This window comes from Bos javanicus, chromosome 21 (assembly GCF_032452875.1).
Source record: "Bos javanicus breed banteng chromosome 21, ARS-OSU_banteng_1.0, whole genome shotgun sequence".
In the NCBI taxonomy this organism is placed as follows: domain Eukaryota; kingdom Metazoa; phylum Chordata; class Mammalia; order Artiodactyla; family Bovidae; genus Bos; species Bos javanicus.
In genome coordinates, this window is record NC_083888.1 from 64,300,796 (window position 1) to 64,317,054 (window position 16,259).

Below are 16,259 nucleotides of genomic sequence, written 5' to 3' on the forward strand. Positions count from 1 at the left end.
CTCTCATGATCATCTCTCGGTGCATCTGCTGTTGCTGCTAAGTCGCTTCAGTCGTGTCTGACTCTGTGCGACCCTGTAGACGGCAGCCCACCAGGCTCCCCGTCCGTGGGATTCTCCAGGCAAGAACACTGGAGTGGGTTGCCATTTCCTTCTCCAGTGCATGAAAGTGAAAAGTGAAAGTGAAGTCGCTCAGTCGTGTCCGACTCTTAGCGACCCCATGGACTGCAGCCTACCAGGCTCCTCCATCCATGGGATTTTCCAGGCAAGAGCACTGGAGTGGGTCGCCAGTGCCTTCTCCGCTAGGTTCATCTATGTTGCTGTAGATGACATGATTTCTTCTTTTGTATGGCTCAGTAATACTCCGCCATATGTATGTACCGCATCTTCTTTATCCACTCCTCTGTTGGTGGATATGCAGGGTGTTTCCATGTCTTGGCTATTGTGAGTAGTGCTGCTCTGAACAGAGGGGTGCATGTATCTTTTTTAATTATAGTTTTTTCCGGATGTCTGCCCAGGAGTGGGATTGCTGGGTCATATAGCAACTTTGTTTTTAGTTTTTTGAGAAATTTCCATACTGTTCTCCATAGTGGCTGCACCAGTTTATGTTCCCATCAGCAGTGTAGGAGGGTTCTGTTTTCTCCACACCCTCTCCAGCATTTGTTTATAGACTTTTTAATGATGGCCATTCTGACCGGTGTGAGGTGATACCTCACTGTAGTTTTGATTTGCATTTCTGTAATAATTAGCTAGCATCTTCAAATATTTATATGGGTGTAAAGGGGCCGTGAGACCGAAATACGTTTGAGGACCACTTCTGTAAAATGGTTATATGACTGAACTACAAAAAGCAAGCAAGAATCTAGCCTGGCGGCTCCCACTGGCCGAGGGGAGGACACTGGGGTGCAGGGGCCTCTTGAGCTCAGCAGCTTTCCGAGGTGACACTGCAGTTCCTGGGCCGAGATGGGTGGCGGCACCACGGGAGCCCACGCCTGCTTCTCAGAGTCATCGACTGTTTCAGAATGAACATTTTAAGTTTAGAACAAAACATCAAATCTGTTTCAGGTCCGTTCCCATTAAGAGAAAAAAGGTTGCCCTAGAGGGGATTTACTTGTTACCAAGGGATATGTCCCTTCCCACTGGGAAGATCTGGCATCTGCTCCTGTCATCAAGTTTGTGTCTCAGACATAAGGCTGCTGAGTGTGCTTCCTGCTGTGGTGCGATAGAACGGCTACCCACTCCCACCTGGATGTTGTGTTCTTCCTGTTCACCCCGCCCCCCTCTGCACTCCTGGAGCGCGGTGGGCCATGCGCCTCCCCTTCAGGACGCAGACCACGGCTCTGTTCAGACATCCAGTTTCTAATACCAGGTGTGGGCATATATTTGACGCATAGTCAGTACTCAGAAAAAGGGGTGTTCTCTTGGTTTATTTGTGAGATTGATGCAGGAAGAGAAAGCAGTAGTGACCCAGTCCCTACCCCTCACCTCCACCAAAGAATCCCTAGAGAGGCTGAGAAATATGATAACTGGCAAAACTAGGCACACCCAAAAGCAAGCATTTATGCAAAGATTATTATTGAGCAGTCACTAGGTCCCAGTCACTGGGGCTCCAGAGATGAACGATATTTTTAAAACACAAAAAACCTGCCTTGTGGAAAACAGAAAATCGACAGACCTTCAGGACAGTGGCAGTGAGTGGGATAGGGATTTCTGGAGGCAGTAGCACGGACCTGAGCTGAAATGGTGGGATGCAAACCATGTGTAGGGAAGAGAGATGGTCCCGGATGAGGGAGGTGCTGGCTTAAGCAGACGGCACGTCGGCATGAGGCGAGACCTGGGGTAGCCTGGAGAGTCACCCTGAGCATCCTGGCAGCATGCGGGCCGTCGGGTCCTGCCTGTGACCCAAGCCCCCGGGTGGAGGCTCACCCGCCAGAGGCTCGGGCGTGCTGCAGGGGCGTCCCCCACGCTGGGCCTCTGAGCCCTGCTGTGCCCACGTGCCCTCCCGTGTCGCCTCCTGAGAGGGCGATGCCGCAGCCCCACTGAATAGCCTCTGGGTGACCTTTCTTCACACCACCTGCTGTACCTGCCACTGTTGTGCAGGTCTGTCTTCCCAGGTATCGTATTTCTCAGCTTGATGGAAGAGAAAACGAGAGCTGGAGGTAGCAGCTGGGAGTCGGGAGTGGGTGCCAGCTCCTATCGGCTTACAGCAGCCAGGCTCAGGCTCAGCGTGTTTTCAGGGGAGAGGGAAAGGGCCCTCCTGGTTGTCTAACCACTTCCCCCGCTGTGCCTGGGACTGTCCTGGTCTTAGCGCTGAGCATCCTGCCCCACCTCCCAGGAAGCCCCTCAGTCCCCGGCAAAGCCGGGTTGTCAGTCCTACTGGGACAACATGGTCAGCCTCGGGACAGTGTGAGGACATGTTCCATCTGGAAGGAGCGGACCCGCTGGGTCGGGCTAAGCAGGGCCGGCAGGGAGGGTGAGGCCTGACCGGACCCGAGTGCGCTCCTTAGGGGACCCGGGGGGCAGCGCGCGCCTTCCCAGAGCAGCGGATCTCTCCCCCACCGGCCTCCAGGGAGCCTCACTCTGCAGCAGGCCCTCCTCAGCCTTGCGGTTTCCTGACTCGAGATCCCAGGCCGCAGTGAGACCCACAGCACTGATGGTAATCTGCGACAGATGCTTCTGTTTGGCAGTTACTCACTGCCTCTCTGAGAATACACAGAGTAGGGTTGTAGGCGGAGTGTTCCCACGGGCACACGACCATGAGTGCACTCGTGCACAGTTAGAACAGTGTGCAGCACACAAGGGACCCCTTTAAAAGGGGAAAGCCCCCCGCCAAGGGGCTCGTCATCTAGTGGGGCAGACGGGCGCTTAACACAGGCGCTGAGAAGCAGGACGGACGGGTGAGAGCCCTGCTGAGAGGCAGAGATGAACCCAGTGCCGCGGGGCCGGTTCTTCCAGGTCTAAGTGCTGGACTGTGTCAGGCTCAACCCTGGGCTTGGCTTTCCAGCAAGCCTCTTATGGTTGGCCTTACTGCTGTCTGTTCCCTTCTTGGTTTGCATCATTTTACTCGAATTTTAGGGCTTCCTTGTTGGTGCAGTGGTAAAGAATCCACCTGCCAGTGCAGGAGACCCAGGAGACACAGGTTCGATCCTTGGATCAGAAAGACCCCCTGGAAGAGGAAGTGGCAACCCACTCCAGTATTCTTGCCCGGAAAATCCAGTGGACAGAGGAGTCTGGCGGGATACAGTCCATGGGATCACAGAGTCGGCCGCAACACACACCCTAACTTTAAGACATCATCCTCTGTCCTTCAAATTGTTGTAGTAAATGCCTGGAAAGGCCCTGAAAGGTGTCTGTAGAGTGGAAAGGATTCCATGTTGACTGCACAGGAAGAGTGTGGCTGGGATAGGGTGTCGCTGCCAGCCCACTCGGGGTCCAGAGGGCTCATTCCCGGTCAAGCAGGGAGTGGTGGGGCAGGGGTCCACCGACTGGTGCACGTGGAAGCTATGCTTTACCACAGCGCCACCAGGGAGGCCCCATCTACCAAATTAACTTTCCTCAAAAAAACTGATTTGGGCAAGTGAAGTGTCTGGTGCCTGGGAAATGTGTGTGTAGCACAGAGGTTCATATTCACAAGTGGAGCTGTTAAAAGACAGTGAATGTATGGTGCTCGGAGACAGTGTGTAGGCTGAGTAGTAATCAAGAGTTATTAAGAAAAAAATGTATAACTAGATATGGTGATGGATAATAGCAGGACTTACTGTGGTGGTCATTTTGCAATATAAACAAATAGTGAAACATTTCGTACTCCTAAAGCTAGTATGATGTTATATGGCAGTTGTATCTCAATAAAAATAATAAATAAAATGCTGACTCCTATAAAACAAAACAAAAATCCCAATGGGATAATAAGGTGTATCTTAAGTAAAGAAGTACTTCCTTGCATTTAGGTTTTGTTAATGGTAATAAAATAAGCAGAGACAGATAAACACTGGTCAAATGGGGGGAAATTAGGGATATTTGGCCATGCCGTGCAGCATGTGGGATCTTAGTTCCCTGACCAGAGATTGAACCTGCGCCCCTGCATTGGAAATGCAGAGTCTTAACCACTAGACGGCCAGGGAAGTCCAAAAAGAGGGATTTTTTTTTTTTTTTCAAAGCTACAAGTTAATTTTGAACCTGAAGTTCTAAAAAAAAAAGGGGGGGGGAGGAGCCTGTGACTATAATTACAACTTTAAAAATAGTGCTTGATGTTTCAGCATCTCCGAGGAGCAAGCACACCAGTGGATCCATGCCTTATCATCTCCACTGAGCAGCTCCAGAGGTGTGTGTGGGGCTGCAGGGTTGGCTCCGCATGCAGCACACCATCCTTGCCCCGCCATCACCCCCACCTCTGCTGGCCTTCCCCGCCTAGAATCCCACATCCCCTTCCTGAACCTGCCTGGGGCTGACAGCTCTGCATCTTTAAACCCACACTGCAGTTTCTTCAGAAAGTCTCCCCAGCTCCCCCAAGCCCTCCAGGCCGAGAAGGTGTGTGATCATTCGTCGTCCTTCCTGAGTAGCTCTGAGGTCGCTGAGGGCAGCTCTGCATCGCTGAATGTGTCTTGACTCCTCACTGGCATCTGTGCTTGTCAGATGAAGACAAGAGGGTCATGCAATAGTGGGACCCAGAGCCCGAGAGAGCATGTGACCAGGAGGACTCCCTAGAGTAGAGTGGGGTGGCTTTGTCATGTGAACAGTGGATACCAGAGCCAAGACGTTCATCCAGCTTGCCCACTGCTCAGACAGAACTGTCGGAGCACCCTTGCACCTCTGGAGGGTGTGGAGTGGACTGTCCCTCAGGACAAGGACAACTAAGCTGCTCTGCAGCAAAACGGGCTGGTTTATAGAGCAGGGAGTCCCTGTAGCTGACAACTCCATCAGAGGCTCGGTGGGCGCTAGGGCTGCTTTAGAAGATGGGTCGTGTTGTGCGGGAGAGAGTGGGGTCCTCTCCACAGCTCTCTTCACAGGGGCTGGTCATCAGGCCCTGCTCCGTGCCAGGGTCCTGAGACTGCAGAGAACGAGACCTACGTGTTCCTGCCCGCGGGGAGCCTGCACCATGCAGGCTGTGTCTCTTTGGGTCTTCTAAGAGGCAGGCCCCAAGACCCTGAGGAAGGTTAGTTACCAGAGGTCAGTGAAGGATGGAGGGAGCAGAGAGGCCCACAGAGCCTCAGGCCACGAGACAGGTCTGCAGGGGGAGAGGGGCCAGGAAGAACTGAGGAGGAAGCATCTTGGATTCGGGCCTGGCTGAGGAGGAGGTTTCCCCTGGGGACGACCCCCCGCCCCCACCACGGACCAGGTCGCCTTGTCACCATTTAGTCGTTGGCAGAGAACATGGCCTCTGTGCAGACGTAGTGGGTGTCCGGGGCAGCAGCTGGGACCCCTGGTGGAGCCAGGCTCTTTGCAGGTGAACTGAAGGGCGCTCCTCCAGGCCATCGCACAGGGTCTCCCCACATGCGTCCTTCCTGGTTGCTCCCCCAGGGGCGTCTCGGGGCTTTTGCGTCCCATGCCAGTGAGTGCCGCAGCTGGGGCTTCGGCTCAGATCCCCTGACTTGATCGCACCTGTGCCTTGCTAACCCCGTGCTGCGTCTCAGGGTCCCTCCCAGCTCCTGAGCCGGCATCCACGCGCACCTGCTCGCTCCCTTCCCCATGAGCCTGAGCGCAGCTGCAGCAGTGAGTGGCACACTTAGCCCCAACCCTGGCTAGTAGTTAGTTTACATCAGGGGGACTCAGACTTGACCTGGACCAAGGTCTGCTGATTCTGTGTACAGTTCACTCTGATTCCTAGCAGACTTCTTGAGGACAGGGCCCCAACAGCTCAGCCAGGGGAGCAGCAGCTTGCTGCTGCTAAGTCACTTCAGTTGTGTCCGACTCTGTGTGACCCCATAGATGGCAGCCCACTAGACTCCTCTGTCCCTGGGATTCTCCAGGCAAGAATAACTTGCTAATATTCTCCTAAAAGAGACCCAGTTTCAGGCTCCAGAACTCAGAGAAGGCAGAGCATAGTGCTGTGTTTGGCTTTCTTTAAAAAAAAAAAAAATATTTTTAGGTGTGTATTTGGCTGTGCTGGGTCTTAGTTGTAGCATGTGGGATCTAGTTCCCTGACCAGGGATCAGACCTGGGCCCCCTGCATTGGAAGCGCAGACAGAGTATTCGCCACTGGGCACCCAGAGAAGTCCCTGGTTATCCCTTTGTTTTGCTTTCTTCTCTCTGCCAATATGAGATGGCCGTCTTCTGGGAAAACCCCTGCCTGTTTGGTTCATCACTGACTTCCCCTTATTTGTTTGTTGAATGAATAATGAATCATGAAAAAAAAAAGTATAGCACGATCGCAGAGTAAAACCCATGTCATACACTCCCAACACGCATGAGCACAGACAGCCCTCGACACGGGCTGGGGCAGCTGGCGTCAGGTGGACCCGACTCCCGCTCCCCAGGGCAGAGCTGAGGGTGCAGCAGCGCGATCGAGATGGCGAGGAGGAGGTATTTGGGGCTGGGGGTCTGGACTCGAAGTCCTTGGCTAGACTGCTGTGGAGCACACGGAGAGACTCGTAAAACGTGCAGTGAGGCAGCATGTACACATGGGTGTCTGCACCTGCCCGGATTACCGTTAACATAATCGTAGTCTGCACGTGGTCCTCCACCTTCTAGGAGTCTTAGGGGAGCGGGTCCCGGGGATGCTCAGGCACCAACTGCTGAGACCAAGCTGAGGCTGTTGCAGGTCGCTGAGGGCCAGTCGCATAAAACCACAAGTTTGCCTCCTGGTGACCACTGGGAGGGGGGCGAAGGAACCTCCTCGAGTGCTCGGTTTCCCTGCCCCTTAAATATGGTGACGGGACTGACTGTGTCCTGCCTGCTCAGTCTCCTCATGACCGTGGCCGCCGCACACACTTTCACTTCCTCAGACACCAGCCCTGACCTGCTGGGCTTCACTTTCCACTCCGGATTCATGAGTTGCGTTCCACCAGCCTCCCTTCCCACTAGCAGCCGCTCCCCACCGCTGCTGGTGTGCCTTCCTGTACAGCCAGGTCTCACCTTCTGATCTAGGCCTTCTAACAGACTAGAGACTGAGAGCGTGGATGTTCAAGGTGAGGAAGGTGAAGAGGTGGCAGGCCCGGGGAGGCTGGCCCCGAACTGGTGGCAGGCGTGGTAGGGCGCTGACTTCCCTGATGGCTGTCTTCTCTCTCCAGGCGCTTCTTTCGCTTTTTCCCTGGTTTTCTGTCATATTCTGAGCAGGGGAAGTTGCTTGGAAATGTCTCCAGTGAACAGGGTGCAGCCATCTGCTTGTTTTGATTTCCATCACTCTGTTCTTTAGACACTCACCTAGTCATGTTACTATCTGCATAGCTCGTGTGAAGCTACACTCTCGTAACATCACCAGTTGAGCATTTTGCCGGCTGTGGTGAAGAATGTTATCGATGTTGTGTACTCTAGAGGCAGACAGAACTGGTTGGAGACCCCAGATAAAATCACCCAATACCTGTGTGAATTTGTATAAATCTTTCCAAGTCTGCAAGCCATGCTTTTTCTCATCTACAGAATGGGGAGAAGTGGCTGCTTCCTAAGTTGTGAAGCTTAGGTGCTTTAGTGTGTTTTCTTATCTAACACTGTGCCTGGAATGTTGTAGACAGCGCGTCATGGCCGAAATGCCTTTCTCCATTCAATCACTTTTCCCCTGAAGGCAGAGCTGTGAGTCTCTTCCACATACCTCCGTGGAAACGTTGACCCAGGAGCTCCTCTCCACTCCCCTGGTCTGTGAAGACTCAGAACCCATCACCTCACCCAGCAGTCCTTCCGTGGGAGTTGGATGCTCTGGCGACCAGGGAGTTCCTCTGTGTCAAGTGGCAGCTGGCCTCCGTTTCAGAAAAGGACGAAGCCAGCATCCATCCCTTGTGGCTGAGGCCAATGCTTAACGTTCTTTCTTGCTCTGCAGTGAACAGAGTATCTGCCAAGCCCGGGCTTCCGTGATGGTCTACGATGACACCAGTAAGAAATGGGTGCCAATCAAGCCTGGCCAGCAGGGCTTCAGCCGGATCAACATCTACCACAACACTGCCAGCAACACCTTCAGAGTCGTCGGAGTCAAGCTTCAGGATCAGCAGGTAAGTGCTGGAGGGACAGGCCATGCCCGCGAGCCTGCGCCACACACGCACACACGCACACGTACGCACACACGTGACATGGTGGAGAGCGGTCAGAACAGCACGTCACGATTGAGAGGTCCGGGTTCAAAGTCCTGACTGCGTATTTTCGTACTCCAGGGTGTAAGACCCTGAGCACACTGTCTTGTGAGCTTCACTTTTTACATCTGTCTTGTAGAGACAGTAGTCCACACTGTGCCTCCCTCATCGTGTTGTATCACATCAGAATAGAAACAAAACGATAGATGGGAAACAGTTTTAAAAATGGACAAATGTGTTAGTATTATTCTCTGCCTTGTTATTGTTCAGTTGCTAAGTCATGTCCTACTCTTTGCGACCCCATGGACTGCAGCCTGCCAGGGTCCTCTGTCCTCCACTATCTCCCAGAGTTTGTGCAAATTCATGTCCATTGAGTTGGTGATGCCATCCAACCATCTTATCCTCTGCCACCCTCTTCTCCTTTTGCCTTCAATCTTTCCCAGCATCAGGGTCTTTTCCAATGAGTCAGCTCTTCGCATCATGGGGCCACAGTATTGGATCTTCAGCTTCAACATCAGTCCTTCCAGTGCATAGTCAGGTTTGTAGCCAATAAAACAACAACATTTTCTGCCTGCGTACCTATAAATACTGGCTTGGCCAGAAAATTTGTTCGGATTTTTCTGTAACATCTTACAGAAAGATGTTAGGGAAAAACCCAAATGAACTTTTTGGCCAAACCAATACTACGACTGTGAAGAGTTTTGGTCCACCAACCCCCTGAGTCTTACTTTGAAAGGCAAGAAGGTACTTAAATCTTCAAGATGATTTGAAGATTCTGGGATTATTTATCTCCTTAGTAGTGCATGCTGGGCAGATCAGATGAGAGAGTCTGTGAATGTATCTGGTAAGTACCTGTGCAAATAAATACAAAGTAAGTCCACCTGTGCTGGGGTAGTTGTGTAATATAACTCGACAGAATGGTCTGACGTGACATGGACTGAAGTACAGACAGACAAAGGGCTCGTGTGGCTTCACCACAGTGACTTTGGTCAGGGCTTCTGCCCTCTTCTTAGAGATTGACGAGGACATTTTCAGCAGCAAAATGAACAGATCTGTAGTTTAGCATTTATGAAAACCTCTGCCTTAAATAGCATCTTCTGGCAGCCCGTGTCGGTCAGTCCTTGGCTGAGCTGAGCAGCAGGTTAGCTGCTATCTCTGCAAGAATCATCATGTTCGCAAATAGAAAAGAGAACAGAAACCAAGACTCTATTTTTAAAGTGTGTTGCCTGTTGAATGGGTTTCTGCTTTGGCCAGAACAGTCCGATTGAATTTCAGATTCTTGTGGCCGAAGAGCGGAGCCTCACTTCAGAAGCCCTGGTCCGAGGGAGTCTGTCTGACCTGGAGCCCTGGCCACCTCTGGATCAATCTCTTTCCCTTGGGGTTGAGCCTTATTGGCAGGAAGGTTATTCTAGGAAGCTCCTAGAAGCTGTTTCCCTGTTCTTCAAGTTGATTGATTCTTGCCCTGCCTTTTAGAGGCACATCGCACCATACGGTGCAGGGACATAGGACACCTTCAGCCCCAACTGCAGTGACAACCAAAGCATGTCACGCGTTTCCATAACACCTATGGGTGGGGGCCCACAAGGCAGTTCCACTCTGGTGCTCACTTTCGATATACAGCCCATAACCTCGAGCAGTTCCTGAATCACAGTGGGTGTTCCCTAAGTGGTTGTTGCTTTTATTAGGACAAGTTTTCCATTCCCTTCATGCCTCTTGGTTGCCCTGCAGGGCACACTAGGAAGGTACCATGGTGTGTGGGAAGGGCTTGGGACTGGAGAACCAGATTCCCTGAAACCAGCATAAACCTTGTTCTCAGGAGCCTCAGCCTCCTTCAGAGGAAAGCACATATTGGGGCTCATTTGGGAGGAGGCCTTTCCTGCATCTGGGGGTGGGGGCAGGCAGGCAGCGATCTCCCAGGGAAATTCAGAGAGACTCAGTTGCCTTAGCAATCTTCTCGGCCTGACAGAGGAGTTACCAACACAGCCTTGCACTTGGAATTACACATTCAACAAATAGGCTCCTGGAACATGGTTGCAACTCTGCCTGGGTGGCTGGAACATGTTAGTCAGAAACACAAAAGAGGGTCTCAATAAACCAAGGCATTAGAGAGAGTGGCAGGGGACCTGGTCTGTAATAACCTTTATGGACACAGGAGAAAAAGTTTATTTTCCTCAGGTCTGTTTTCCAGCCAATATGGATTACAAGGTCAAGCATCTTAAGAGAAACAGAGATTCCTGGTCTTATACCCAGATAGGGATATCTTATATGTTTAAGGTCCGCACAGGCTTGTGTTATTTTCTCGGTGCCTCTGCCAGTTACGGGGTGCATCATCCCCTGGGACCACATGCAGGACGTCAGTGGTCCCAGAACTGCTCTCCCTGCAGAGTGTGACAGTGCTTGTGTTCCTGTCTGAACTTTATGGCTTTATGGCTCATGGAACACTCTTCATGTCTATTATTTCATTCCCCCAATAACACCAAAAAGGATAAAGCTGTAAGAGTTCTCGTCCCCGTTCTTCTAAAATAGGTGGATGTAAAACCAGGTGACTGTGTGTGGGGAGAAGGACTGGTGAGACAGTATCCTTAGCCACGGTCTAAACTGAATCTCAAATTGAGGGGAAGAAATCAAAAGATACTTGGTTGAGGATGATATTTCATTATGTCCACTGGAAGTGTTAACTACCAAATGTAGTTCTCAGGCTACGTTAATAGAAGTAGAGGTGCAGACGGAGGGAGCTTATAGTCCTGCTCTGCTCCACCGTGAACTGGTGTTACTTCACCATGAACGTCAGGACCAGATCTGAGTGCCACATGGCGTCTGTAATGAGGACAGCACCCAAAGCGGTGAGAAGTCTGAAAGCAGCTCTAATATGTGGAGCAGTTGAAGAAGCAGCAAGAGATACATACTTGGAGAGAAAAAGTGAAGGGGCATGAGCACAGTTTTCAGATCTCCGAAGGGCTCCTTCTCCGTGTGGAAGGGAAATCTTACTTTTTCTGTGAAGCCCGGAGAACAGAACTAGGAATACTGCATGGATACTACAATCAAGAAGATTTAAACTCCATAAAAGAAAGAACTGTTTTACGAGGATCCTATGGACGACTGTGTTGCTTTGTGAGCCCAGGAGCCAGCTGGCCATTTGGTAAGCGTCCTGGGAAGGACATCCTGTCTCTGAGTAGAGGTTTGGATGTGTGAGACCTCACATGAGGCCTTGGCCAGCCTGTAGACCCTGCAGGTTTCAGACCCAGATGAGCTTGTGGGTTAGGAAGACTGTTGCCCACCATCAGCTTCTTTCTCTGTAAAGGACTCTTGACTGTTCTTGCTCAGAGGCCTCAGAAACACGTTAGACAGTGTTTGGAGTTGCAAGGCCTTCCCTGAAGAGGACAGGAAATCACTCCCACTTGTTGCGGCACTCCTCAAGATAAAACATGTGCAAATGTAATTGTGGACTCTGACACACACACACACAAAGTGACCTTTTAAAATAAGTTTAACCTTCAGTACTTGTCTAGATTAGTCCTGCCAAAGCTTGGAGAATTCGTTTTAAAATAAAGCATGTAAGGACACAGGTTGAAACGTAACAGAGAGAAACAACACAAACCTTACAGACACTGACCAAGGAAAACGGTGTGACTGTATTAATATCACACGCATGGCTTCAAGGCAGGAAGTGTTGCTGAAGATAAAGGGCCTATTTAATGATAAAAAGCATCAATTGAAAAAAATAAAACAATCTTAAATCTGTAGGCTCTAATGTCTTCAAAATATATAAAGCAAAAATGGGCAGTTCTAAAGGAAGAAATAGAAGAATCCAAAAGCCATGTTGGCGATTCTGATGACACCTGCAAGAAACTGAATAAGAGACATAGAAAATTTGAAGAGCGTGATTGACCAACTTGACCTAATTTACATTTATGGAAACTGTAAGCAGTCCCAGTAGAATATACAGTCTCTTCAAGTGCACATTGAGCATTAACCAAAATAGACTACATTCTAGGCCACAACGCCAATCTCAACACGTGTAATAGGATTAAAATCATACAGAGGTTTTCTTTGATCACAGAGGAACTAAACAGTATACTATTAAATAATCCATGATACCAAAAGAAAAAAGAATTCACAATATAAATTACCAAGTATTTTGGACAGAACAATAGTGAAACTGCAATGTAGCAAAATTTGTGGGATGAAAAGCATATAGGGAAATGTATAGTTAGAAATCAGAGAAGGCAATGGCACCCCGCTCCAGTACTCTTGCCTGGAAAACCCCATGGACAGAGGAGCCTGGTAGGCTGCAGTCCATGGGGTCGCTAAGAGTCAGACACGACTGAGCGGCTTCACTTTCACTTTTCACTTTCATGCACTGGAGAAGGAAATGGCAACCCACTCCAGTGTTCTTGCCGGAGAATCCCAGGGACGGGGGAGCGTTATGGGCTGCCGTCTCTGGGGTTGCACAGAGTCGGACATGACTGAAGCGACTTAGCAGCAGCAGCATAGTTAGAAATGCGAATTTTGGAAAAAGAATGAAAAGTCAGTGACCCAAGCTTCTATCTCAAGAAGCTAGGGGAAAAAAAACAAACCAGCAAAAATAGAAGGAAAAATTAAAACCTAAAATTTAATGAAATAGAAAGCAGATACACAATAGAGAAAAAGCAAAATATTTTTGTTGTTATTTTTTAAAGAGTCTAGGTAGACTTCCATGTATATGGTCACATGATTTATGACAAAGGTACCATTGTACTTCGTGGGCTAAAAATGGTCTTTTCAATGGATGACACCAGAACAATCAGATATCAATAAAAAAAAAGAAAGAAAGAAAACTTTACCCCATCTCATGCTACACCCCCAAATTAATTCGAGGTCAACCTAAATATGAAAAGTGAATCAGTAAAGTATCTACAAGAAGATTCATGACAGGAAAGCATCTTTATAACCTGGAACAGGACACAAAAAACATTAACTGTTAAAAAAAAAAGAGAGAATTTGGACTTCTTTAAAGTTAAGGAGTTTTCTTTATTAAAAGGCACCATTAAAAGAGGGCAGACTAGGAGAAGGGGTATGTGTGTGTGTGTATGAATGTGACAAAGGACTCATGAAGAATATATACAGAACTCCTACAACCTAAAATGAAAAAGGCAGACAGCCTCTTAAAAATGAGCAAAAAGACTTGAACAAGAGTTTCACAAAAGGAAAAAAACAACAGTGGAAACAAGACACGGCAGACGAGCCCATGGGAGTTGCTCGCTCTGCGTCACTGTTCATCAGGGAGACGCGAGTGAAAACCACCGAGTACTTACACACACCACGCAGACTGAAGTGTAAAGGCTGAAGCTGAACGGTGCCACCTGTGCTGAGGATGCAGGGCAGCTGGAGTTCCCGTTCGTGCTGGCGGAGGTGTCAGTCAGTACAGCCTCTTTGAAGAACGGTTTGCCAAATCCTAGTAAAACTCAATATACACCTACCCTATAACCTACTCTTGGGTAACATACCCAAGAGAAATGAGCACCTGTGTGCACTAAAAGACCTATGTGAAAATACTCACAGCAGTTTTACTCCTAATAGCCAACAGCTGGAAATGATGGGCAAGTCCATCAACAGGAGAATGGATAAGTTATTTATGGTATATCAAAAAAGAGAATGGTATTAGCAGTCAAAAAAACCTGAATTCTTACTGATGCGGTGATACAGGTGAATTTCATAGATACCACATGGAATGAAAGACCATCGAGAAAAAGTGTGTGCTGTATGAATCCACTTCTGTGTCGTTCCAGAACAGGAGAAAGTAGCTGATGGTGGCACTCAGAAGTGTGGGCATCTCTGGGGAGGAGTGTGTGAAATGAAGCTGATCCACACCCCTAAGTGGCCTTGCAGTAACGTGCATGCTGTAAGCAGGTAAACAAAGGGATGGAGCCACTCTAGGCACAGAGCGTTCTAAGCGTCAGCCCCGAGGCCTGTCCGTCAGTTAGTGAACACTGACCAGCTCGCGGCAGACGGTCAAGTGCCGTGTCGGCTGTGTGTCATCACACGTATGTCCAAAACACATTGCGTGGACTCTCCTTTCTTAGAAGGCAGTTGGGATGTTTCAGAATAGATCTTTTCAGATAGAAAATACCAGATGTTTCAATGATCATGTCCATTGATCCAGAAGTTCTGCTTATAGGAATGTTCACACTGATATATCCACAAGGATATTCAGTCCAGCATAATTTATAATATTTTCATTTTATATATGAAGAAGGTAATGTCAGTAACTTTTCTAAGGTTATTCAACTGCAAAGTAATAAAGCCAGCATTTTAATCCTGAGCCATTTGACTCAAAACCCGCTGCCTAGTAATTGTACCTACTATGGTAGTTGTATTCAAAACAACCCCCTGTGGGCTGTGTTTGGCTAGCAGATATGTAACTAGGTGAGCAGCCTTTAGACTCTATGCTCTAGGTGTAAGGGCCTCCCTTGTGTCTTAGACGGTGAAGGATCTGCCTGCAGTACAGGAGACCCGGATTCGATCCCTGACTTGAGAACATCCCTGGAGAAGAGAATGGCTACCTTCTCTAGTATTCTTGCCTGGAGACTTCCATAGACAGGAGGCTGGCAGGCTATGGTCCTGGGTCGCAAAGAGCCGGTCACGATTGAGTGACTATCACTTCACTTTACTTCCAGGAATAGATGGGACAGAGTTGGCCACCCAAGAGCTGCAAAGGAGAGGCCAGCCATATGCCTCAGAGAACCCTTAGAACTTCTAGAATGGCTTTATCACTCTCTCCCAGTCTAATATTGAAAGTCTCTAAAAATAGAGCATTGGTTCCTAAGGCTTTAGGAGGTTAGAGCTAAGACCAAAGAAGGAATTATAGGAAGAAAGATTTCAACTCATGATGCTGGCAATCAGAAGCAGCACAGTCCTAGGTTACAAGCTTGGCTTCTAAATTCAGTTCTCCTGTTATGTACCATGTAATTCGGACAAGTCACTTATTCTCCCTGGGCCTCAGTTTTCCTGCCTGTAAAAAGGGAGGATTGAATTAAATACAAGCTGGAATCAAGATTGCCAGGAGAAATACCAATAATCTCAGACATGCAGATGACACCACCCTTATGGCAGAAAGTGAAGAGGAACTAAAGAGCCTATTGATGAAAGTGAAAGAAGAGTGAAAAAGTTGGCTTAAAGCTCAACATTCAAAAAACTAAGATCGTGGCATCCAGTCCCATCACTTCATGGCAAATAGATGAGGAAACAGTGGCTGACTTTAATTTTCTGGGCTCCAAAATCACTGCAGATGGTGATTGCAGCCATGAAATTAAAAGACACTTGCTCCTTGCAAGTTATGACCAACCTAGACAGCATATTAAGAAGCAGAGACATTACTTTGTCAACAAAGGTCCATCTAGTCAAGGCTATGGTTTTTCCAGTAGTCATGTATGGGTGTGAGGGTTGGACTATAAAGAAAGGTGAGCACCAAAGAACTGATGCTTTTGAACTTTGGTGTTGGAGAAGCCTCTTGAGAGCCCCTTGGACTGCAAGGAGATCCAACCAATCCATCCGAAAGGAGATCAGTCCTGGGTGTTCATTGGAAGAACTGATGCTGAAGCTGAAACTCCAATACTTCGGCCACCTGATGCGGAGAGCTGACTCATTTGAAAAGACCCTGATGCTGGGAAAGATTGAAGGCAAGAGGAGAAGGGGACGACAGGATGAGATGGTTGGATGGCATCACCAACTCAAGGGACATGGGTTTGGGTGGACTCCGGGAGTTGGTGATGGACAGGGAGGCCTGGCGTACTGCGATTCGTGGGGTTGCAAAGAGTCGGACACGATTGAGCGACTGAACTGAAGTGAATTAGATATTCTGTCTGGTCTCTGAGTTCCTTAAGCCAGTACTTTTGGCCACACTGTTCCTGTATTCCAGATAGGCATCCACCACCCCCAGTTCCCAATGCCACTAAGTTCCCCTCCAAGAACACAGCCAACCAGAGATTTCAAACCATAGGTTCTAAATCTCACTTCCCTACGTCCTCTCCTTGGGTGCCTGAAGAGTCTCATTTTTTATCTGCTTCA

General features: G+C 49.0%; 1 protein-coding gene across 8 annotated transcripts in view; it reads left to right on the forward strand.

The window, feature by feature from the left end:
• Positions 1-16,259, forward strand: part of EVL (Enah/Vasp-like) — a 148,259-nt gene that overhangs the window by 89,206 nt on the left and 42,794 nt on the right. For all 8 annotated transcript variants that reach the window (XM_061395315.1, XM_061395317.1, XM_061395320.1 and 5 more), the window contains exon 2: positions 7,967-8,135. In XM_061395315.1, the coding sequence (XP_061251299.1) occupies positions 7,967-8,135 (169 nt within the window). The remainder of the gene's footprint in view (positions 1-7,966; positions 8,136-16,259) is intronic.